This window comes from Berghia stephanieae, chromosome 2 (genome assembly GCF_034508935.2).
Source record: "Berghia stephanieae isolate SIO BIC M18660-M18661 chromosome 2, UCSD_Bste_1.3, whole genome shotgun sequence".
Classification (NCBI taxonomy): Eukaryota; Metazoa; Mollusca; class Gastropoda; order Nudibranchia; family Aeolidiidae; genus Berghia; species Berghia stephanieae.
This window is the reverse complement of record NC_088361.1, coordinates 1631373-1657285: the sequence shown is the minus strand read 5'-3', so window position 1 is coordinate 1657285 and position 25913 is coordinate 1631373. Positions and strand designations below refer to the sequence as shown.

General features: G+C 36.3%; 2 protein-coding genes across 2 annotated transcripts in view; one reads left to right on the top strand and one right to left on the bottom strand.

The window, feature by feature from the left end:
* Positions 1-238: 238 nt before the first annotated feature.
* Positions 239-16965, bottom strand: LOC144964150 (INO80 complex subunit C-like). Its single transcript, XM_078898090.1, has 6 exons — positions 16845-16965; positions 14241-14376; positions 8374-8582; positions 6202-6310; positions 4888-4955; positions 239-2542 (listed from the first exon to the last, which is right to left on the bottom strand). Exons 1-6 carry the CDS (start codon positions 16941-16943, stop codon positions 2411-2413), a joined length of 753 nt encoding a protein of 250 aa, XP_078754216.1. The 5' UTR covers positions 16944-16965; the 3' UTR covers positions 239-2410.
* Positions 16966-23949: 6984 nt separating this feature from the next.
* Positions 23950-25913, top strand: part of LOC144964149 (uncharacterized) — a 44361-nt gene continuing 42397 nt past the window's right edge. Inside the window, exon 1 of the mRNA XM_078898089.1 lies at positions 23950-23998. The gene's annotated coding sequence lies outside the window, so the exon portion shown is untranslated. The remainder of the gene's footprint in view (positions 23999-25913) is intronic.

Sequence of the window (25913 nt, the reverse complement as noted above, 5' to 3'; positions counted from 1 at the left end):
ATCAGTATTTTATGCCGACCTCCTCTTTTTAGTACCTGTTAACGTTTGTGGTTTTACCGACCAGTCGAAGTACTTGTACCAACATCCTTACAACAAAATGTATCGACCTTACTGACCATTACTTTTGACGCCCATTTTTTAATTGATTGAAGAATTGAAGGCAAGATATTACACACTTGTGATTAGAGTGTGAATAAAAATAAAAACAAATGAAAGGTGGAATGCTAACAAAAAGCAATAGGTTCAACATTGATTGAAAGTTTATTCTAAAATGAATTTTCTACTAAAAAAAAAGATGGAGGCAGAGAAAAAAAAAAGAGGATGGGGGGGAGGTACTTTCATAATTCATTTTGGTATAGAACAACCATCACAAACTGAAACTCATTCACCTCCTCATTCATACATTCTCTTTCTTTTCACCTGAACACCCTTGTGAAACCATCTTGAACACAAGAGATATACAATCCATCCATCCCGACGATCTTTGTCATACGCATACGTAAAACAAGCACATCCATCCATTCATCCCCCAAGCTTTCATTCATGCACTGAATGTTTTTCAGAATCTTCTGCTCACCGAGTTACATGGTCTTCCTCTCTCTTATTGTAGGGTGGCAATTGAGGAAGCCACAGTACCAAGTTTGCCTTGGCTTATCTTTCGGAAAGGGGTCGGGGCTCCCTTCACACTTTGGGATTCTTTAAACGGCAAGACACAGATCTTCATTGGTCTTGCCACAATCCCTCCCAGAAGTAATGCGCAGGACAAAGGGATTGACAAAGTATTTTTTTTTTTTAAACATGGGACAGCGTGGCTCAGCGCTACCCGAAAGGTACCGATTTTGAATACCCGAGTCACCTCACCTTAGCTTAGTTTACGGCACTGCACTGCAGCTGATGCTTTGGAATAGACAAATTCCCCCTATGTGATGAATAAAGGGAATTATTTATTTTTTAATCCTTTGAGTACGACAATGGATTCCGACTGAACAAAATTTCGGTTTCCTCTCCCCTAATATTGACCTACTCCCTTGTTACAGTGTAAAAAAATTCCCTTTCAAAATCAAATTATAAACAAACAGGAAACAGCATAGCTAATTATCTATTAATAATTAAATAAGTATCTATTACGTTCAAGCCTGAAAAATACAAGACGGTTTTGTCCATTTTTTTCTGGTGCACGAACTAAAATAATCTTGAAAAATTACACGAAATATCCAAAAGCCGATTTTGCAGTCACAATGAAAAACAGGGCTGTTTTTCTTATTCTTCTTTTTTTTTAATTTCGTTTTTGCCATGCAAAAAAACTGCCATGCCAGAATAAATCGAAATTCGAGATCCATTGATATATCTACTAATTCTACTTAGACTGCATGTGAGTCTTGTTTTGTTTTTTTTTTGTTTTTTAGGGTTTTACGGCGCTTGCAACACATTAGGTCATATCAACGCCAGTAAAAAGGCAGAAAATGGGATAGTAAAAAGTTCTAGAATTACAATTAGAGCACCCAAGAAAAAGGAAGACAAAAGGGGAACTGGGAACAAAAAGGGATCAGATGTAGATTCCAAGAGCATAACACCAATGTATTTAGTTTGAGATCACCTAAAAGTCTCATCCGGGCACAAGCACAAAATCCAACAAAGAGGAATACACTCAAATGCCTACATTATACATTCAAAATAACACATGAGAGATGACTTACAAGGAAAAAAATATCATCTCCCAAAACAATAACTATACATTTGACTGTTTCCCTCCCAGCTAGGACTCCGACCAGGGCCAGGACAAAACCAAGTAATCTCATTCCAAGACAAAGACAGAAAGCAAGTTGGAAAACAGACACATAGAAGATGCAGTAAGTACCTCCCTGCCCACTATGTGAGTCTCAACCAAACCGAACTTTTTTTTGCACCCATTGCCCCCCTTAGATTTAAAAACAAAATGATAGATTTTTTAAAATTGAGATAGCGAATAAAATTGAAATTCAGCTTCATTGTCCTGAAAATGAGACTAAACTGACTTGAATAATTGGTCATAGAGAAAGTAACAATTAGTTATTGAACTGCGAATGCCTGATTTCATTGGCACATAATATTGTTTTTCTGACAATGAAAAGTTGATGGCAAAATTTACCGATGACAGTTGAATGAACTGAATGGCGACTAAATGTGCTGACAAAAATGTAGTAGAACTGAGTCCTCTGAGGCGAGTTTGTGATTTTGGCACATTTGCAGGTTTATTTTCTTCCATCATCGTTCTATCCTTACAAAACACCAAAAAGTTCATTATGTCAAAAATGATCCTTGCCAATAATTATTTTTATCATTTTAGTTCTCCTGGCACCAAAACATTGGTTTTCCTCAAGGTCCTTATATTCAACAATCCCCATGGTATTAATTCTTTATTTGCTAGTTTTCACGGCACTAAAACATTGGCTTTCCTCAAGGTCAGACATCCACTGATTATGTCCCCTGGTAGAAGTCTCAAGCGTTGGAATTCCTCTGTGTTGGAGTATCTCATTTTGGTTTGCGGGTCAGTATATCTCGCCTGGATAAAGTAAATCAATTTTTTTATCATTTAGAAAAAATACATTTCTCAAATTAAGGAAAACAATCACATAAATTCAAATGAAGAGGATATAAGAGCTTGATGAATATTATTTGGGCATTACTGTGCAGTCACAGGGTTACTTGGACAATGTGGCCAAAATATCTAGAGAATTATTAGGGCAATGTGGCAACATAGAGCCATGATTATTTAGGCAATAACATCGTAATAAAGATGGAAATAAAAAAATAATTTAAAAAAGAAACGAAAAAAAAAAAACATAACAGAAGACAGCAAAACAACGGGCAAGCTAATACTGATGATAACAATGATAAGAACAATGCATTATTCAAGAAAAAGATTGTCTGTCCTCCCTCAGATTCAATCAATGGTTATTTAAGTTACAAGTCCAACAGCTGAAATACTATGCCAAGGGGCTGACTGATGACTGGATCAGAAAAATGAGCTAATCAAAGCTGCTCACCCATTTGTTGAATTTTGCACATTGCCCAAGCAGCTAGAATCATGTCTTAGAATTATTTGGGTAAGATTGCCTACAAAATCACTTTGTTATCATTTTTGGGCATCACTAAACTTTTTTTCTTTACGAATTAACCTTAAAATACTTTTATTAATGCTTATAAGCTTAATGAAATAAATAGCACAATAATTTCTATTTTCAACAAGCTCGATCTATTGACAAAAACAGAAGCCTGTGTGTGGCGATTTGGAAATATCATGCACATCTTTTTGAACCAATTTTAAGATCAATTTAGGTTACAGATTTTAAATCTATGTGTTATACAAGCTTTCAACTATTACCAAGTTTATCTAAATTATTTTAAACTCCACACAAAATTCGAAGATAAAGACAAATCTGCCCCAAACCACTTCTCTCACTTTCTAGGGTTTTTTTCTCCCTAACACATATAGTAATTTCTAGGAAACCTAATAAGATAGAAATTTATGATAAAAATAGAAAATTTGCTAAAATAATTGAAGAATAAAAGTTAAATAACCATCTCCATCATCTCCGATAATGCTGTCACCAATTGCCCAAGTGTGCTATGGCTCTCAGATGGAATTAGAGAAAAGAAAAGAAAGAAAAGAGACAGACTGAAAGGCAGTGGCAAAACCAAAGCTTGAATTTCACCTAGAAATATTTAAAGGCAAGAGACAACAAATGAATATAGCCTTCCAGAAAGGAAGGGACATAAGGACATGTAAATAAATATTTTCTATAACACCTGAATTACTACATAATTCAAAATCGTCAAAAATGCCATTAAGAATTGAAAAAGATATACGAGAGTTATTCGGTTCTTTCTCTGAAAACAAAATATCAAATACTAGAGAAGATTTAAACTGTCACCACCATATGCTTTTAATGATGAGTGATTCAGGGTCCTTAACTCCATCACTTTCCTCTTATGTCAGCAAATGAAATTTGCAAAATCATCTTGGCATCTCCATTGATGAGACCAGCACATAAAATATTTCTCAATGGTTAAATTTCCACCTTAACAGAAATGATAAAATTAGAAACTATATAAATATAGATGTGATAAAAACCTTAATTACATAACTGATCCTCTAAAAATCAGGCTGTTGCAAATCTCTGTTTTTTAAATAGCATCAGTGAGAGAATACTCAGACTGCAAATAATTCAAACCAATGTTGTAAGATTAGTAGTTAAACGCAGTACGAAACATCAAGCATCACCTATTCTAAAAGAGCTTCATTTGTATCCACTTAAGGAAAAAATACTGTATTAAGTCCTAGTATTGTGCTTTAAATATTATAGCACATGTCAATCAACGCATCTCTCCAACAAAACTGATGTTTTATATACTGACTTAATCCCTTTCCCTCGCCAACCAATGGAAAACTGCTTGGAAAGAGTGCTTTTTTTCTAGCAACGTCCCAATCCGCTGGAACCAACTTCAAAAGGATTTACAGCATTGTTCATAGGAAGACATATTTAAAAATCATCTTAAGACTTTGCATTTTTCCATCCTAATTTGTTGACACACCTGTAAAGCACTCTAGGTCTTCCTTGTGATATAGTACTGGTCTCAAAAAATGCAATTAATTACTTTTATTATTATCTCAACTTCAGTTTTTCTGACACATGTTCACAATATTCCCATATCACAACACATTATTTCATAAAAGAAAATAATTGTATCGTATCAACTTTAGTTGTTCTGACACATGTTTGGTATACAGTGTTCCCATTCACAACACATAATTCCAACTGGCCACACACAGCTACAAGACGATTCTTTCAACCAATATCCAATATTATTAGAGTTAAGTCAAAACCAAAATCATCTACAACTGACCTCTAATCCTGATATATCAGAATACTTTTTCGCTGGTTTGAAAGAAGGTGGGGAGTCTATCGAACCGTCTGGAGGAAAAAATAGAGATAATTTATAGCAGCAATGTTACATCATATCAAAACTTAGAATGCACTAAGAAAATTGAGTTAAAAGATGGTGCTTATGTGTGACCTGCAGTCTTAAAATGCTATCATACTGGGGAAAACCAGATAGTGAACAATGAATTTAGAGTTAAAATAATCAGTGATAATACATTTCACTTTTTAGCTCCTTAAGAATTTAATTATTTTCTTTTCTTTCTAAAACAAACAAAAAATATGTTTGCCCAAATCTTATTATTTTTAGCTAAAACTTCACCTAGACGACTATGCAGAAAGAATTGTGTTGTAATGGTAGCATATCTGACCATTGATCAGGAGGTTCTCTTATTAGGTTCAGTGTCCTTAATGGGATAAAACGATTCAATGCAAACCAGATGAAGTCAATTCGCTTGAAGTCAACCCTCGTTTGAAATCAAATCCAGGACTATGATCCCAATTTTTTCCTTCTTTATCTTCTTTTACCAAATCTATGATGAAGTTAACAGCTATAGAGGGAATTTCAGTTGAAGTCAACTTAACATAAGGAATAATTAAGTCAAAGCATATGCAAAAAAAAAAAAGGAGAGTGGTTGTTTGTAAAACAGATCTTCAAAACTGTGTTAATTAATTATAATGCAACCCACTCACCATAAGACAAACATTGGTTGTGAGTGTATGTAACTCAATTGATTAAATAAACATTGACGATGTTAACAGATACAATGGTTTGAATTAAGAACAAGAGTATTATACAGATGTTGATGGTCAGATCAGCTCCTGAGTCACACAACTGAATGCCGATATATGCATAATGTTTGTCTAGCTTCATTATTTACAAAACACCTAGATTATTCATGTTGTCAGAACTATATATTTCAGACACAGGGACTCAATCGTACTGGGTTTTATGTTCATTTTTCTTTTTGCTATTGAGCTTAATGCCTTATAAGAGGTTATATACATGGAAGAAGAGAAAGAGAGAGAGAGAGAGAGAGAGAGAGAGAGAGAGAGAGAGAGAGAGAGAGAGAGAGAGAGAGAGAGAGAGAGAGAGAGAGACAGAAAGAGAGAGAGAGAGAGAGAGAAGAGAGAGAGAGAGGGAGAGAGAGAGAGAGAGAGAGAGAGAGAGAGAGAGAGAGAGAGAGAGAGAGGGAGAGGGAGAGAGAAATAGAAAGCATACTATACAAGAAGAGACTCATGATTAAAGCCATTATCTAAGGTAGAAAGCAGACATTACATGTGACTGTATCAGCATCTCGGACAAAGCTTCTCTCTGCTGTCGTTATTTGTTTTAAATTCTTCCAAACCCTCGTCCTCTTGTTCCCTCCAGGACCTTTACTGGAATGCTGAAAAAAGATTATGGTTGAAAACTTTGGTTGCTTGCTTACTTAGTGTAGTGATCTTTTACGTTATATAAGCTTATGTGCCTTTTGTTATATAGGTCTATGAAATAATCCCTTCAAATCTCAATGCACTTATAGGAAAATACTAACAGGTAGCAGACTTACTGTGTTTTGTTTTTTTTAAATACAAATGGAGCTAAGATGTGATGACCACAACATAAATAATGCTTGGAAGAGAAGGATATATCTTTTAGACTTGTAAATGAGCTCTATAAAAATTGACTGAAACTCTTCGACAAACTGAAGATTCAATTATTTATTTAAAAATAAGGGCATCATTGGAGAGGAGAGTGAGAAATACAATATATTAAAATAGAGGGTGTTATTTCTTACTGGAAGTATGACTGCCATAATTTGATGTAGAAGTAGAAGGAATGCTAAATAAGCATGTCATTCATATAGGTAAAGATGACTTCATCAAAGTCATATTCCTGCCTCTGGAATTTTTTTGACATAGTCAGAAAAATAATCACCATTATCATCTTTAACTTCTAGCCATGACCAATTGAATGTATTCCTCACATCTTTATCTTATCGATGCTCGACAAGTCTGAATTGCGATCCACGAACAGCTCAGCCATTGTGAGAACATTAGAATAATGTAGCAATGAGCAAACTTGATTTTCAATCAGTAAATGACAGAAAAAAAAAAAACTTAAATAAATATGACTTCTCAGGCCAATACACTGAATTATTAAGTAGAAGTGAATTATCAAGAAGAAACTTCGGCAGGCGTAGCGGAAAAATTCAAAGAATCGAAATGAAGGTAAATCGCCACAAAACAGCAAGCTCGCTTGGGCTTGAGCAAAACAATGGCAGAAAACGGCCTGATTTGCATGGGAATTAATTTCGAAACTTACCATTGTTCCTTATAATCAGGTATTCAATCAATGAAGAAACGGTCAACCAGTTTGTTTACAACGTGAGGCAATCGAAATGTGCTTGTAGCAATCTATCCTAACTTTCGATTTGAAGGTGTCTACATAACGGACTTCCAGCATTCGCAATTTACTTTATCATACTTTTGAGACTCGCCAGGTAAATGTGGTCAATTTTGGCTTAGATGAATCAGTGAAATTTATCGCTCGGTGGCTCAGTTAAAATTGGCTACAGTTGGGATCACGACGGGTTTGGAAAGTGAAAAAATCATTTAACGAAGGATGTGTGAAAATACCCAGGGAAGTGTTCAGACACGCCTTTTATAAAAAGCGTCGCTTAGTCTTGGCAATATATACATCGTTAATATAAACGGTCCCCATGAGCTATGCGTAGCGCTGTGGAACACTCCTAATTACTTTACGGTCATTCGACTACGATTTGTGAATTCTTTCTTTTTTTATTTATTTCTTTCTTTCTTTCCTTTTTTTAAATATTTGAATTTGACAAATTGACTGATTTCAGTTAATTGACTGAGAATTTACAGGTCTAATCTTTTATTTTAATGCACATGGTGCGTTTCTATTTTGGATGTCGATAAAGCCATCTAAATCTCTAAATGGTATACATAAAAAAAATTACTATTAAGATCAGCATGCACGATATCCCAGCATTTTTATGCTCTAGTATTTTGTAACTGGGAAGGTCCTGATAGCAAATTGGTGGAGCTCTCACTTCACACGCAAAGGAATTGGGATTGGTCTTGTGTGAAGTCGAGATATTTTTCTGATCCCCAAGCAAAACTTCTCCTACCAATGAATATGGCAATTTCATTCTTTATGTCTATTTATTTATATATTCATTTTAAAATTCCTACATTAAACATTTATTTATTTATTTATTTATATGTTCATTTATCTATAGATAGAATGTGCTTGGCTAAGAAGCTCACAGCATTGCCATCCGGAAGTATAACGAACCAACAAACAAAACTATGTGTAACCTTGAATGTTTATAGTCTGGTTAATACAGTTTAGTGAGAATTACTCATAAACGCGGGTAGCAAAAAGCAATAACAAAGACCTGAGTGACGTCAACTTCATACTATCTATTCATTAGACTTTACTTACAACAAAGTTTGGGACTTTAAAAACAAAAGTAGGTCCTGGTTTGTCAGATGTTGTAATTTCAGATGTGGTGACTTCTTCAGATACCAAAACCCCACCAGGTGCATATGTCACTGTCTGGACCTCCAACAAAGGGTCAAAAAGAACCTCTGACTCTATCTGTTCTTCCTCTACCACATCACAGGTTTCGTCTTCAATGCTGACTACAAGCTCTGAAAAAAAAATTATTGTTTTCCAAGAGTGAGTTACTTTGTGTGTGTGTGTGTGTGTGTGTGTGTGTGTATGTGTATGTGGGGGGGGGGGGGGGGTGTAATATTGCGAAATTGAATAAGAATTTATTTGCTTGCTATCCTTTGGATAGGTCACTAGTCTATTGCAAAGAATTCCACAAGATCTAACAGACTCAGCTACCCATTCACTGTTGGTTAGATGGTAAAAATCTAGACTGCACCCGGGATCAATCTTGGTCCCTAAATGTGTGAAGCGAGTACTCTACCAACTGACCTATTGGGACCCCCATTATGGACAAAACCTTTGTTTTACCTTATATAGAAAAGTGTTTAGAAGACATGGGGAAATGACAAAAAGTATGTTTATGTGACAATACCACACTGTGCAATTAAAAACATTAAAAACAAAGTAAAAAATTGAGTGTGAGTATATATTTGAACATGTTTGAATATGAGCTGAGGTAACTTGCCCATGGCCCTTTAAGGAATATCTGAAAGAACTTTGGTGACGATTTATTTGATATGACATTGAAATCACGATATTTAAATAGACTCGAAACTACTGAATAGATAGCAACCAATTTGTTAAAGACACATTTTAATGGGTTTCAACGTCATTTTGTGCGATCAGTACTTTGATGCATCGCTCAAGTTCTCTCCAAGTGTTTTTGAGCATTTCTTTGCTGACTGATTTAACTGCCACCTTAATTCTTCCTTTCAGAATTGCCAGTTTTGTCACTTTCACTTTGTAAAATTTGTCTTTTAAAAAAAATAGTACATTAGTGTGATGTCTAGTGAACGTGGTGGCCATTGAATAGGGCCATCTCTGTCAAGCCATCTACCTGGAAACTTGTTTATAGCTGTAGGACAAAAAAAGCTTCACTGAAGAAACGGCACCATCCCGCTGAAAAATGATACTAGGTTTAGAGTTCTTCTAAATGCGGGCAAACATATTTATTCAGAAGACCGTGATATGTTTCAGCCGTTATTGAATATTCAGAAAAGAAAAACTAAAAGTGCCAGGATTTTCAGGCCCCAGATCCATGAATGGTGCTTATTTAGCTTCCCAGAGACATGAAAGGTGGCTTCATCTGTAAAAACTACTCATTTTGGAAATGTTTCATCGTCTTTTAGCTTGTGCATAATTTCATGATCAAATTGGAGTAGTTTTAGCATGTTTTTAATTTGTGTACGACTTGTATTTAAATGGACGAAATCCCAATTCCTGCCTTAATATTCTAAGTACTGATGACTTGGAGAACTCCAACCGCCTTGCCGCAGTGCGAACTGACTTTGGCTCACGATTTACGAAACAATTACTTTAGGTTTATGGTAGAAAGATTCACACATTCAACAACAACTTGTAATCGAGCAATACTGATATATTCATGATAATAATATTATACCCTCTGTTATCAAGTAAATACTTTGTTAGATAGTTTTTTGAGATCAAGATTTACCAAACATTTCATAAATTCTTGCCCTCTGATTGAAGACATGTTACACAGCTTTTCCTAAATTACAAAAATAACTCAGTTAAAGGAGTACTAACCCTGTCATCTGCATCTTTTGCGGCCGCAGGGCGATCCGCAAATTTTGGCAAATCTCCGGAAATTGGCAAATCGTGGCAAATTTTGGGAAAATTGGCAAATCGCTTGGCAAATTTTGGGAAAATAAAAAAGAAGCGAAACAAAATAACGAAAAAAAAAGTGCAAAACTTGAAAATGTTGCAGCTTTGCCTGGGCCCAAACCAAGGGAAGCTACTCTCTACGGATAATTATCCTTTAAAATCTTTGTAACAACGCTATTCACAGTCATTTTATTTCTCAAGTCAATAAATTGTCTTTTATATATTTTTTTTTTCTGTATCCCGTGTTAATTTTTACTGAAAAGCTTAGTTCTCCTCTGCAATTTTTGGGCAAAATTTGGTCTTTTTGGCAAATTTCTTGGCAAATTTTGGCAAATTTTAGGTCCCAATTTGGCAAAAAATGCAGATGACAGCTAACCTCTCAAGCCAATGAACTGACATCAATCCCAAGTACAGTCAAAAATTTTCCCTGTCCCTGTCCACCCAGCAGTATTTGGCTAGCTAGGTCAGTTGGATCTGTTTGCCATAGACAAGCATCATATCCAAAGGGTAGGACGCAATCATTGTCAGAAGACAATAGAGAATAAAAAATTTTTTTCCCGGCGGTGGTGGGGTTCGAACCTGCGACCTTATTGGTACGACAACTCCGCCTGGCAGGTGAGAGCGTGGCTCTACCGTGTGAGCTATCCACGAACACAAAAATATTCGTTTCAAACCCAAAGTCATTTCTAGATCCCTCTCTCACCCACTTCTTGAGATCGCTGATTCGTTCACCACCATCGCGAAATAATTTTGACCAGCAGTTAAGCTTAATAGCCAATATTCTCATCACAAACATATAACATAGAAACGATTGAGACATTGAGTATGCTCCGGTGTATGGGGTGAATTTTTAATTCAGAAAAGTGAGTGGAGCAGGCACTAATGTTGGTAACAACAAGATATGAAGTGAGTAGAAAAGTGCCAGAAGACAATAGAGAATAAAAAATTTTTTTCCCGGCGGTGGTGGGGTTCGAACCTGCGACCTTATTGGTACGACAACTCCGCCTGGCAGGTGAGAGCGTGGCTCTACCGTGTGAGCTATCCACGAACACAAAAATATTCGTTTCAAACCCAAAGTCATTTCTAGATCCCTCTCTCACCCACTTCTTGAGATCGCTGATTCGTTCACCACCATCGCGAAATAATTTTGACCAGCAGTTAAGCTTAATAGCCAATATTCTCATCACAAACATATAACATAGAAACGATTGAGACATTGAGTATGCTCCGGTGTATGGGGTGAATTTTTAATTCAGAAAAGTGAGTGGAGCAGGCACTTATGTTGGTAACAACAAGATATGAAGTGAGTAGAAAAGTGCCAGAAGACAATAGAGAATAAAAAATTTTTTTCCCGGCGGTGGTGGGGTTCGAACCTGCGACCTTATTGGTACGACAACTCCGCCTGGCAGGTGAGAGCGTGGCTCTACCGTGTGAGCTATCCACGAACACAAAAATATTCGTTTCAAACCCAAAGTCATTTCTAGATCCCTCTCTCACCCACTTCTTGAGATCGCTGATTCGTTCACCACCATCGCGAAATAATTTTGACCAGCAGTTAAGCTTAATAGCCAATATTCTCATCACAAACATATAACATAGAAACGATTGAGACATTGAGTATGCTCCGGTGTATGGGGTGAATTTTTAATTCAGAAAAGTGAGTGGAGCAGGCACTTATGTTGGTAACAACAAGATATGAAGTGAGTAGAAAAGTGCCAGAAGACAATAGAGAATAAAAAATTTTTTTCCCGGCGGTGGTGGGGTTCGAACCTGCGACCTTATTGGTACGACAACTCCGCCTGGCAGGTGAGAGCGTGGCTCTACCGTGTGAGCTATCCACGAACACAAAAATATTCGTTTCAAACCCAAAGTCATTTCTAGATCCCTCTCTCACCCACTTCTTGAGATCGCTGATTCGTTCACCACCATCGCGAAATAATTTTGACCAGCAGTTAAGCTTAATAGCCAATATTCTCATCACAAACATATAACATAGAAACGATTGAGACATTGAGTATGCTCCGGTGTATGGGGTGAATTTTTAATTCAGAAAAGTGAGTGGAGCAGGCACTTATGTTGGTAACAACAAGATATGAAGTGAGTAGAAAAGTGCCAGAAGACAATAGAGAATAAAAAATTTTTTTCCCGGCGGTGGTGGGGTTCGAACCTGCGACCTTATTGGTACGACAACTCCGCCTGGCAGGTGAGAGCGTGGCTCTCTCGTTTCTATGTTATATGTTTGTGATGAGAATATTGGCTATTAAGCTTAACTGCTGGTCAAAATTATTTCGCGATGGTGGTGAACGAATCAGCGATCTCAAGAAGTGGGTGAGAGAGGGATCTAGAAATGACTTTGGGTTTGAAACGAATATTTTTGTGTTCGTGGATAGCTCACACGGTAGAGCCACGCTCTCACCTGCCAGGCGGAGTTGTCGTACCAATAAGGTCGCAGGTTCGAACCCCACCACCGCCGGGAAAAAAATTTTTTATTCTCTATTGTCTTCTGGCACTTTTCTACTCACTTCATATCTTGTTGTTACCAACATAAGTGCCTGCTCCACTCACTTTTCTGAATTAAAAATTCACCCCATACACCGGAGCATACTCAATGTCTCAATCGTTTCTATGTTATATGTTTGTGATGAGAATATTGGCTATTAAGCTTAACTGCTGGTCAAAATTATTTCGCGATGGTGGTGAACGAATCAGCGATCTCAAGAAGTGGGTGAGAGAGGGATCTAGAAATGACTTTGGGTTTGAAACGAATATTTTTGTGTTCGTGGATAGCTCACACGGTAGAGCCACGCTCTCACCTGCCAGGCGGAGTTGTCGTACCAATAAGGTCGCAGGTTCGAACCCCACCACCGCCGGGAAAAAAATTTTTATTCTCTATTGTCTTCTGGCACTTTTCTACTCACTTCATATCTTGTTGTTACCAACATAAGTGCCTGCTCCACTCACTTTTCTGAATTAAAAATTCACCCCATACACCGGAGCATACTCAATGTCTCAATCGTTTCTATGTTATATGTTTGTGATGAGAATATTGGCTATTAAGCTTAACTGCTGGTCAAAATTATTTCGCGATGGTGGTGAACGAATCAGCGATCTCAAGAAGTGGGTGAGAGAGGGATCTAGAAATGACTTTGGGTTTGAAACGAATATTTTTGTGTTCGTGGATAGCTCACACGGTAGAGCCACGCTCTCACCTGCCAGGCGGAGTTGTCGTACCAATAAGGTCGCAGGTTCGAACCCCACCACCGCCGGGAAAAAAAAAAAAAAAAATTTTTTATTCTCTATTGTCTTCTGGCACTTTTCTACTCACTTCATATCTTGTTGTTACCAACATAAGTGCCTGCTCCACTCACTTTTCTGAATTAAAAATTCACCCCATACACCGGAGCATACTCAATGTCTCAATCGTTTCTATGTTATATGTTTGTGATGAGAATATTGGCTATTAAGCTTAACTGCTGGTCAAAATTATTTCGCGATGGTGGTGAACGAATCAGCGATCTCAAGAAGTGGGTGAGAGAGGGATCTAGAAATGACTTTGGGTTTGAAACGAATATTTTTTGTGTTCGTGGATAGCTCACACGGTAGAGCCACGCTCTCACCTGCCAGGCGGAGTTGTCGTACCAATAAGGTCGCAGGTTCGAACCCCACCACCGCCGGGAAAAAAATTTTTTATTCTCTATTGTCTTCTGGCACTTTTCTACTCACTTCATATCTTGTTGTTACCAACATAAGTGCCTGCTCCACTCACTTTTCTGACGCAATCATTGTACTGTCCATATAACACTCTACAGAAATCAGGATGAACACCACCCCCATGGGCCTCATGGCTCTGAAGGACTATTTTGTTTTCTTTTCATGTTCCATTGGGATAGAAAGTAAGGTAAGACAAAAATAGCATTGAATGACAACTCGAATATTTTTTTTAAATGCATGAATTTCAAAGTAGATCTTTACCAAGGTATTCTGTTTTATACACAAATTACTGGACTTGCCTTCTGTTACATCAACTTCCTCTTCCACCTCAACAGTTTCCAAACCCAGAGAATCAGAATCATCTGACATTATCCGACTTGAATCCAGACTGTTATCCAAGGAATCCTCAAACATTTGAGGAGATGGCTGAAGCTCCTGTTAAAGAAGTTATTTAATATTAAGTCAATTATTTGAGGGCCCCGAGTTAAAATAGTAGATCATCAGTTCAGATGAAAACTGGCCTTGGATGACCCCACACTATGTTGAACTTTTTAAAAAAACCTTTACTTGAGCATTTATATAGCAGTCACAATATCCATTTAACATGATCAAATCATTTTACAAGGAGTCCAAGCCATCAGCAATACTTAATGTGCGGGATGAGACATGATGCATGTAAGGCAAAAAGTAAAAAGTAATGAATTAATTATAGAATAATAATAAAACAGCTTAAATTAGTTGAAAATAAGAAATACGACTGCAAACTATACAGGATGGAAAGGGTTTTAGACTTCTTTTAGAAAATTTCGAGTGACTATACAAGGGTTTCATCCCTATGGATATTATTTAGTCTGTTGAAATAAAACCAGTCAAATATAATTCCTCTACTGTAGGAGTTTGCATAGCTTCTACCTTTTTCTCAATCTTATCCATCTACAAAAATGTTCCTATCATTTCTTGCCCAGATAATAATACAAAGAAAAAAACAAAACAATATTTACATATATATGGATGCGCAAAATACATACACACCACAGCATTGGAGTCATTTTCATTTAGTTACATTACACACTTTAAAACTATCAAAATGAAAATAGACCTTATAAAAGTAGAGGTATGGACTGACAAATGTGTGAGGCGGGGTAATAAAAATTATCAAAAATTGGTGATTTTGCCAATTTCTCTAATTGCGGAATGCAGCCTTCACAATCAGTGCCACTCATTTCCTAAATGGCCTTCTCTATCAACTTGTATAGTGCCAAGTTTGTCCATTCAGTAAGGTATCCTGCCACAATTTCCTTTGTGTTCCCCCTCCCAAAACCTCTACTAGAGCATTATAAAAAAAAGTTTCCCCCCTCCCAAACCCCCAACTGGAACATTATATATATTTAAAAAAAGAACACTGGGGATGTAAGAGTTTTCGGAAGGCCTCCCGGTAGCAACTCAGGCACTCTCACTCTCAGTCTCTGTCACCATTGTCCAAAGTCAAAGCCAGGGACCTCGCTCTTGTACTTGTACTTATCAATGCCTTCTCAGACATGGACCTGACCTTGGTTTGTCAGTTTGGACTTCATCGTATGAAAACCCCCACCCCAGTCCTAAAACTAGCTCTATACTTTAATCAAATGTTCACAGCCTTATATTTAAGGCTGTCATTATTCCCAGACGCCTGTCTGGGGATAACGAAAATTGATTATCCCCAGACGCATGTAGCAAGTGGGCAGAAAGATTTTATGCAAAATGTCAAACTAGGCGTGGAAAAATACCAAATATTCTGGAAAAAATACTAGTGGTTGTGTCCCAAAACAGTTAATATATCAAGTGATATTTAACACAAGATGAAAGTAAATAGTGATCAAATGTCAAATCCAGCTCTTTTTTTAAAAATATTTTAAACCAAATGGATCAATGAAATTTCTTTTGTTACTTTGATCTGAAAACGTCAAACTGGCAATTCGACTTTTTATTTTCAACCAGGAAGAAAGTTGGTTATCATCAAATCTGTTCATAGTTCACCAACCATTTAAATTTTCACTACCTACCTTCCTGTTAACTTTATTGATCATCTCTTGTTCCTATAATTTGCTCATTCTGGCCACAATTTTGGGGATGACCGGGAATTATTTTTTATTTCGCGGACGAATTCCTAGGCCATGGTGTTGTTCGCCCCAAAGCCCAAAACCGACACGCACAAGACAATACAATTTAGTATCACACGTCCGCAAAACTAGATCCAACAACATATTTTTATTCGAATCAGAGATGAAAATAACTACCAAAACAAGGAAGCAAAAAGTGTGGAAATATGTTTAGCTCATATATGAATTTAAGATATTCGATATCGGTGGGGATAGACAGTTCAGTGGGTAAGGCCACCTTTCATTTTACTCCTTTTAGCTGCACAGATTCGAACCAGTCGCGACCCCCCCCCCCCCCCCCCCACACACACACACCCTTTTTTTATATTTTTTTAAAAACTTTTTTTTATCTTTCTTCCCAATTGATGTTCATTGTTTTCACTCTTGTTCCAAATTCCGAGCAAGATTTTTTAAAAATATTTTATTAACTTTCCTTATTTCTATGTGCATTTGGAAACATTCCATATTCTGGCATGGGGATAATTGTTTTAAAGAGCGGAGTTTCAAATATGCGTCTGGGGATAATGAAAATTGGTTATCCCCAGACAGGTGTCTGGGGATAACGAATTTATATTATCCCCAGACAGGTGTCTGGGGATAATCACAGCGTATATTTAAATTAAATCCAACTCACTCCCAGTCCCAATGACTCAATGCAATGACAACGACTCCCAATACTCATGACTGGAAATAACAGCAAATATAAGATCAGCGGTCCAAAACCAATCATTTCGATGCAATCATTTTCAATAGGTAAAATCTTACCTCCTGCAGCTTGCGTTTTTTAGACGGGCCCGGTGAATTTGAATAAATTGAGTTAAATTTTCCTTTTGTTGAACGAGATGTCTGTCTGAAGGAAGCCATGATTGTTTACAATTTGACACTCGACAGTCGGCATGAAACAGTTCGATAGTTACGGAATATTATGATTTCGACATAATGTATTCAACTTATCTTCATTATTAAAATGCAGCTATTTAACTGTGATTCTATCCTTCTTGCTTTAACAATTTCCGTCTCATTTTCAATCATTCCAGTAAATGAAAGATTTACTTATGCATTCTTTAATTTATTGTTGTTTATATATGACAAAAAAGAAAACATTTAAACTTCAAAATCACTTGTTTGCAATATCGTAGTCAACCCGACAAAGTAGCCAACAATTTTGAGGCGATGAGTCACATTCAAATTTTATTTCCTGCATGTATTGTCCGTTCTTGCAAAACACCGTGGTCACAATTCAAGATGTATAAACTGACATAGCCTACCCGATATTTCTTTTTAAGTGTTATGTCCATCTTCACCGCTGTATGCGGTGGTTACAAAAAGAAAAAAAAAAAGAAAAAAGAAAAAGAAAATACGATACGAATAACACAAACTGTATGCCCCGTGTTGTGCTCTTGTGATATGACACTATGAAATATTATTTCGTTTTCTCGCCTAATGTTAATAAGACAATTTATTATACTAGTGGAGAACCCATAATATTTGCGGAGAAATACTGTTACTAACAGGCACTCATCTACTTTACGTATTATATCATAACGGTTTTCTAGAAATCATTTAGATCAACGTTTACAGGTCTGATAACCCTAGTTGTTATAGTCTTATTGTTGCAATAGAAATGCTCAATCAAGCCATAATTGCGTTCCGTTATCAGACCGTCTAGCGTGTGCATCTAAAAACCTGAGCGTCTATGAAACTTGAGCTTTTATACAGAGCAACATCCACTAAACCTGCTCAAAGCGCTTTACAAAGGATCTCTGACCAGGTACTCATTTTACACCCTGAGTATAGTGAGAGAATGTGAGCAAAGAGCATTTTCCAAGGACTCAACTATGCGCCGAGCGAGGCTCGAACTCTGGGCTTTCCGATCCGAAACCAAGTGTCATATCACACGACCACATAGCCGCACATCGATGGCAAAGTTTCGTCGGTACCGCGATTCTCGTTTCGAGAACACATAATCGGGACTAGATTGAGACCAATCTATTGAGTCGTCAACGATCAGAATCCGTCCTGTTGGTGCTATGCATTTAAAGTTTAAAAACTCATAACCTCCGCCATCCGGATATAACGTATACAACATACACAAAAATATGTGTAACCTTAAACGTTTATAGTCGGATTAATACAATATAGTGAAAATTACTCCAAAAAATGGCCGGCTAAAAAGCAATAACAAAGAGCTGTGGTGTCAATTTCGTTCCATCTTTACCTATGTATTGACATGAAAGCGGCCAGATAGCGATTCCTAACACAAAATTACCGAACGTAATGCCATAGCGAAAATGGACACTGTTCCTACGTTCTCTCACGCAGACACACTGTTTCTAGGGTTTTAAATAAGATCACACAGGCACTATCGTTTACACTATTTATAGAATAAAATAATTTAACGTGTGAGACATTGTCAGAAAATATAAAGATTATTAAATAATTTATAGAATGCTAATTCAATTGACAAATAAGATTGTCGCGTCTAGGTAGGAGAAGTGGTAAGTAGGAGTAGACTAATAGAAGTTAGATAGTTTCCCCAAAGACATAAGTCGTCTGGTACCCCTTTTTACCCTGTTATAGTTGGGTCAAAGTTCCTGACAACTCGACAGATAGTAAGAAAATTTTAACTTTAAAGAAATAGGTAGTAGAAGTAGTGGTAGATTTTTAGCACGTAATATTAATAGGGATAGATAGGTTCACAAGGTAAGTATTAATCCCCGTTAAAGCAGAAATACTTTAATATAAGTAAACAGAATGGCCTCTCACAATAACACGTTAACACACAATTAGCCAAAATAATAATTGTACATTTTAATCAACTAACGTTAGGCTATCGGTAGTTAATTTTTCTCTATTCATTTTTCCGTTGCTCAAATGATTATAATTGGTTCCTTATCTCTTTGGTAGAAGTTGGATCTGCCTGATGGCGACCTTTCTAAGTGGCGCTCTTATTGGTTCTGTCTGGTTATTTCATGAAGGAGCATCTTAGCAATTCTCTGGTTGTCCCAGTGGGTCACTTTATAGCTTCAGTTTTGGATCAATGCGTAACCAAATGGTCGATTAAGTGATATCCAGATGGTTGATTAAGGGGTAACCAGATCTGTGAATATACAGGAGCAGTGATGTCGTAAGGATTTCCAATTAACAAACCCTGGACTTCATTTAATGTTATTGATAATTATTGATTAACGGGATACAGGTAGGGTTAGTGGGATGGGGAAAGATAAGTAACGATGAGAGCATAAGAATCGATACATATAAATCATAATAATAATATCGCGTATTAGCGATAGCACATTTGTAAAAGTAATTCATGTAAATGTAAGTCATTCGTTTGGAAGGCATACATACATATACAATAATATCCACATATTATAGATATAGAGCTAGAGGGTGAATGAAATATTTTACTTTATAATAACGTGAGTTATCAATTTCTGCTAATAATATGAGTTATCGATTTCTGCTATTATAGATTGTGTCCACTTACGCCCAGGCGAGGACTCTGTATAAATATTACTCACTATACATACTAGTTTTAAATGACATTAATTAATCTTAACACAATTTAAGTTCACAGCTATAAGATTGATATATTTATTCATACCCTTGTCCACGTAGTGTTTTCCGCTAAATATAATTTCAATTTGATCACTACTATAGCATGTTGGTGATAGAGTTGATGGAGAGAGAGAGAGAGAGAGAGAGAGAGAGAGAGAGAGAGAGAGAGAGAGAGAGAGAGAGAGAGAGACCGATTTTTTGCTGAGTACTTGCTTATTTATATAGAAATATGACTGGAGTTTAATCAATCCCAGAAACCAATGATGTTCCTGGATTCGTTAGTACCGGAAGCTTACTGGTCATTTAGTCGAATCTAATCATATTTGCGTATGCAATTCCTGCTGGTCTGTCAGGTAATAAATTAACGCGCCAAAGCGTAATCTTAGGATAAGTTTACTGCCGCTTTGATCAGCCGGACCTGTTGATTAATTATGCAGCCATATGACATCACTCATCCCTCAGCTGGTCGTTAATTTATTCAGTGTCATACTTGGGCGTTCTTGTAATTACAGCAGATGCAGGGGTAATAAAATTATTCAGGCGCGCTGTGAGAAAATATGTAGGTATTGAGTTATTTAAAATCCTGAGAAAGTTAGAAGCGACGAAATAGATCACTGCAAAGATAAGTTTAGATAAGATTTGTATTTTAAAAATAAAAATACAACTTTGAATGTTAAATTACCGTACTTTTTATGGCTCAAGGCTTACAAAATAATTTTTTTTTAAAGAAGGGAGATAACTATTTATTTGTCTAATCCAGACATTGGTCTAGTGACACCAGTGACTGCTTTATTTACGGAAAAATAAAGGCTCTAGAAGGAACGAAATTGACGTCACTCGGCTCTTTGTCATTATATTTTTAGCCAGCCATTTTTATGAGTAGTTCTGGCGGATGCTGTGATGTTGTTTGGTTTTTTGTTGTTTTTTAAACAATTTTTAATTGTATTTTTGGGCTAAACGCATAGCACCAATACGAGCGATCTTGATTGTTGGTATGTGAGCCATCAACTTTGATCTGTTTGATAGCGGCAAAATTATGGCGATTCCCAAGGCTAAAGGTCAAATTAAGGACCGAACATTTCGCTCCAGCAGATTTTCTTCAACTGATAATAGGATAATTTAAAAGGTTAACAATTTACTCGTAAATCAATCTGAAAAAAAAAATAGTTTTATCGTTTTAGATTTGCAAGTAATTTTGTGCTCGATGATAAAAATTTAACATCGGTGTTGACCCCCAACGCTTTACAAAATGGACCAAAAAAAAAATAAAAAAAAAATAGATAAATAAATAAATAAATAAATAAAAGAACTGGTAGAGAATCCGCAATATTTATGCATAATTTATATTACGAACAGGCAGTCAACTATGCTACTTAATATACTACAGCATTGTGGAAATTAACATAGATCGAGACGAATCTTTTGAGCCATCAACGATCAAAATAGGTCCGGTAACAAAGTCTGCTGGTGCGCACAAATGAATTTGCCAATGGGGCAACCAGGATTTATTCCCAACGCCAAATGATCGATCATATGGCCCTAGCGAACGTGGACACCACATACGATGTCCTATTATCTCGAAAGTGGTACGGTCAAATCTTTAAAGTTTATGGTGACTTATAAATGTCAGCTACAATATAATTAAATTTCGTTGAAATATAAGTCTTCAATTCAGATAATTTTGGAAAATAAACTCCCTTGTCAAAATTCATCCGACGAGCAGGCTTTCCACACTACGCTGATTTAGCTCTTAACTATTTATACCATCTTTCGTAAGTACAAACTGATTCTAAGATTTATTCTTTAACCAGTTAACTGCCGTACTCTGTAAAATATATATATTTAAAAATTTGGCCAGAAAACTCGTCCTTCAAATATCGATTACCCTCATCTTGGCAAAACCTCTCGAACCTGGGAACCCGCTAGGTCGGAAGTTAACTGGTCAAATTAAACAAAAACTGGCAATGCACTTTGCCGAGTTCTTTTTCCATGAGTAATTTTTTAAAAAGTATCTAGTTCAGGCTAATGTTCCACATAACATTGAATGCACATTTTTCAGTATAAGAGGGTATCGATAGCAGCGAATTGAGAAATGTTAAAATACCACGTCTCTGATTGATAAAGAATGACAGGGTATCGGATCGGTCCCAGGATTACCAGATTATTTTTGGATAAAATGCCAAGTACGTCTTTTTTTTTTTTTTTAGTTAATTGGTATGGAAAAAAATGTCAAATATTATTATCCGGCATGATTTTTCTTGCTGAAAATGATATAAAAATACTAATATATCTTTATTTTCTTATCTAGCAGTCACAAAATATGCATTTTGTCTTGCCAGTTTAGGGACGAAAGGTATTAAATAATATGCCATCATTGTGTATTTTTCTATTAATCATAAAAACTTTAACATTTATAAAGTTTAAAATCCACTAAACGCGCTCAAAGCGCTTTACAAGCGGTCCTTACCTATATCAATACGTGACATGTAGGACGGGGTATGACGCCTGTTAAACGATGTTACAATTTTTTTGTCGGACAGAGACAGCACCGTAAACAACCAGATACTCATTTTACACCTGAATACGTCGAGAGAATGTGAGCCTTTTCAAAGGACTCAACTGTGCGCCGCTTAGAGCCTGACTCGAAACTTGGACCGTTATCCGAAGGCGAGTGTCATACCACTAGACAACAGAGCCCCCCACCCACCCCTTAAAAAAAAAGTCAAAATGCCAAAACGGCATTTTAAGACAACAAACAAAACAATTTTTAAAAAGAAATTTGGCATTGAAATTGCCTAATTGGCAATTTTACAGTCTCGTTCGATTCATGGGCTCAGACTTTTCATACCTCAAGTGCTTTTGACCCGTGCGAGAGGTCAAACTTGGCGATTGTAAGTTAGAATAAATTTGCGGAGTTATATTTGCTTTGCCCCACGGTGTAAATTCCAGTTCAATTCACCTTTACTATTAGACACCAACAAAACGCTTATTTTAATTTTAGCCAGAAAACTTGAGGAGGCGATTTTCCAAAACCTGCCAAGTGGTATTTTCATCATAAGAGAAAAAAAATGCAATCTTTTTTTTTTTTTTAATTTCTTTAGCGCCTTGAAGAGGAAAATAAACTTGTATTGTTTGCGTCATAGAAAAATACCCCCAATGTTTCAAAACTTAGAATTGTCTCTGATACTTCGAAGTTGTTGTCCAATCGACTCCTTGAGGATGTTAACTCATTTTCTATCGGGATGCGATTTGGTAGGTTTTGAAAGTCACCTTCTTACTTTAACTTAAAAATGAATGATGACTTGAAATATAGGTTATTTATTTATTTATTTATTTATTTATTTATTTATTTATTTATTTATTTATTTATTTATATTATTTTAATGTATTATTTTTTTCACGTTGCAGTGAATCCCTGGAGGTCGTGATAGCTCAATTGGAAGATCATTCGCTTCACACTCTAAAGGATAGGTATCGCTCCAGGGTTTCATAGAGCTCTTTTTCTGCCCCCCCCCCCCCCCCCCCCCCTCCTCCTTCTCCCCCTTATCCGCACGGCAGTGATTAGTTAGCTGGGTCTGCCAAATCTGGAGGAAGAAACTTTGCGATCGAAAAGCGTCATATCCAAAGGATAGAAAGCAATTGCTACTGTCCGTTTAAACCGGAATATACTCCGGCTCCATGGGCCTTATGGTCTGATGACTGCTTCAGAATCATTCTTGTTGAAGGATTTGATAATAAATTAATAAATACTATTTCCGTTATTCATCCGCAAGGGAACACTGGAATAACCAAGGCGTCAGCCGCAGTACATTGCTACAAAGTGAGCTAGGGAGAAGAGACTTGCTCAAGGCTATACAGTGCAGCGAGGAGACGAACTTGCTACCTTTTTTACGGAACAAAGACCATACCGCTGTGCCATAGTGCCATAATATAATATGCTTTCTGGTCAGAATGAAAAACATAATAAACAAAAAACAAATGCATTTTGTCAGTTACGTGGTTTTGGGATCCAAATGATCATAATTTATCGTCTATATTGAATGTATTAGCACAAATAATTTCTGGTACACAGCAGTGACTTGCTGGGGAAGAGGAAAAGGGAGGGGGGGGGGGTAGTTGTGAGGTAAATAGTAACGGAGGTTTGTTTAACTGGAACCGATGGGTGAGAGGACGCGTGGTGGATCTACTGGTAGTTGGGGGGGGGGGGGGGGGGGGGGGGGGGGGGGGGGGGGGAAATTGAAAGGGTAATGGAAGTTACTTTGGGGAAAGGCAGAAGAGTGGAAGAGAAAGGGTGGGGGGAATAGGGGTGGGGGTGGGGTTAATCTCGATGGAGACTTCCTGGTGTTAGATTGAGATAGGTACACGCACGGTATAGACCGGGGGAAAATGTATTATGTGATTTACATACATACCTTCTTCGCATGATTAGTTATTTATTTATTAATTCTTTAATCGAAATCAAGTCGCAAATAATATCATTTTGATTGGATTTGTCTTCTATTCTGTAACTTTCGACAACTGAAAAATACAAATATGTTGTGATAACATTCATCGGATATTTTATTGTTAATGAGAGCAATTTCGGTGCCTTGTGAACTGTTATACTGTAATATATATATATATATATATATATATATATATATATATATATATATATATATATATATATATATATATATATATATATATATATGTTGATATTATTGATTTTGTGACTGAGTGAATGCTATCATTTAAGTATCTACATGAGTTGTTCTTGATTATTGTTTTATTTGTTGTTGTGTTTTTTTTTCATATATTTATTTTACATCTATTCATTTATGCATTTATTTATTCATATATTTATATTGTGTTAATTACCAATTTATCCAAATACTTATCGATGGTCGGCGGATCAAACCTCTGAAGTCTCGATTGTCACGATCGTGGGATCAAAACTCTGTATATGAGATTAACGCATCATGTTTTATTTAAAATCGCGAAAATCGAGACTTCAGAGGTTTGATCTGCCGACCATCGTTTTATATATATAATATATATATATATATATATATATATATATATATATAATATATAATATATAATTCATGTATCTATTCATAATAACTAATCATTTTGAGATAATCATGTTTGTTTAAAGAAATAACCGCAGTAGAGACTAATAACTTCTAGATTGCATATTATCGCAAACAAAACGATACCTGATATATTTACCGTTACACCCTTTCATTCGTTCAATTTCTCTCCTAGACCAAGAAAAACTCAGGTCAGACGTATTTTTATCTTTTTTTTTTAATTTAGGGAAACATTTGTTACTCTCATTAAACGTATTTGTGACATATTTTCTCATGACGGTAGTATCTCGGTATCTACAGGAGGCAAAAAGCTGAATGTTGTCTAAACTATGGAATTCGAGTTAGATTACTTTGCCAAATTAAAATGATTGAGTATTTTTTCATGAACAGCAAAGAGCTGAAATTTTATATACTCGAGCTTTAAATAGCGCAATAAATATCCACTAAACATTCTCAAAGCGCTTTATAAGTGGTCCTTCGCTAACAGTAACACATAACATGTAGGACCAGACACAAAGCCAGTAAGGCGATATTACAATATTTTTCCGAAAGAGACAACACTGTTAACGGCCAGGAACACATTATACAACTGAGGATAGTGAGAGAATGTGAGTAAGGGGCCTTTTCCAAGGACTGAACTATGCGCCGCTCAGAGCGGGCTTTGAAAACAGGACCTTCGTTTCCGAAGACCTATTGTCGCCCATAGACAGTTAGAAAAAAATGAGGATACTCCAAAATGTCATGAACAGCAAAGGGCTCAAGTTTTACGATGATTTATATTGATTTTGGCTTTAAATCTAAATTCTCAGCGGAAAGTTCACGACAGCTGGTCACATTTTTATTTTACTCAACTTTTATTAGATTTAACAATATTATTTGGCAGCATCATAGCATGCATCTCGAAACATGATATACTTTTGAGTTAAATGGAATAGAATTAGATATGATCATTTATATAATGCCTTTCCATTGATAAACTGTTATACTGAATGCGGTCTACGTTGGTTATTTGTTTCCCAGAGAGGCAGTAGGTGGACATTTCTAACAAAATTTCAATTTCACTAAACATATAGTGATAGTAAGAGTAAGTAATAATAATAATTGAAACGATCTCAAAACCTCAAAGCGATTTACAAAAACAGTTGGCCTATCAGGCATAAAATCAATACCGCATTCAAAATTCCACTCAAATAAAACC

Bases quoted from the DNA above. Each gene is read 5' to 3' on its own strand.
- LOC144964150 (XM_078898090.1), bottom strand. From the start codon at position 16,943: ATGGCTTCCTTCAGACAGACATCTCGTTCAACAAAAGGAAAATTTAAC. The intron at 14,377-16,844 runs GTAAGATTTTAC...CTTCTTTAACAG, and splicing joins AAAAACGCAAGCTGCAGGAG to GAGCTTCAGCCATCTCCTCA. The intron at 6,311-8,373 runs GTAAGTAAAGTC...ATCTTTTTTCAG, and splicing joins TTAAAGTCCCAAACTTTGTT to CATTCCAGTAAAGGTCCTGG.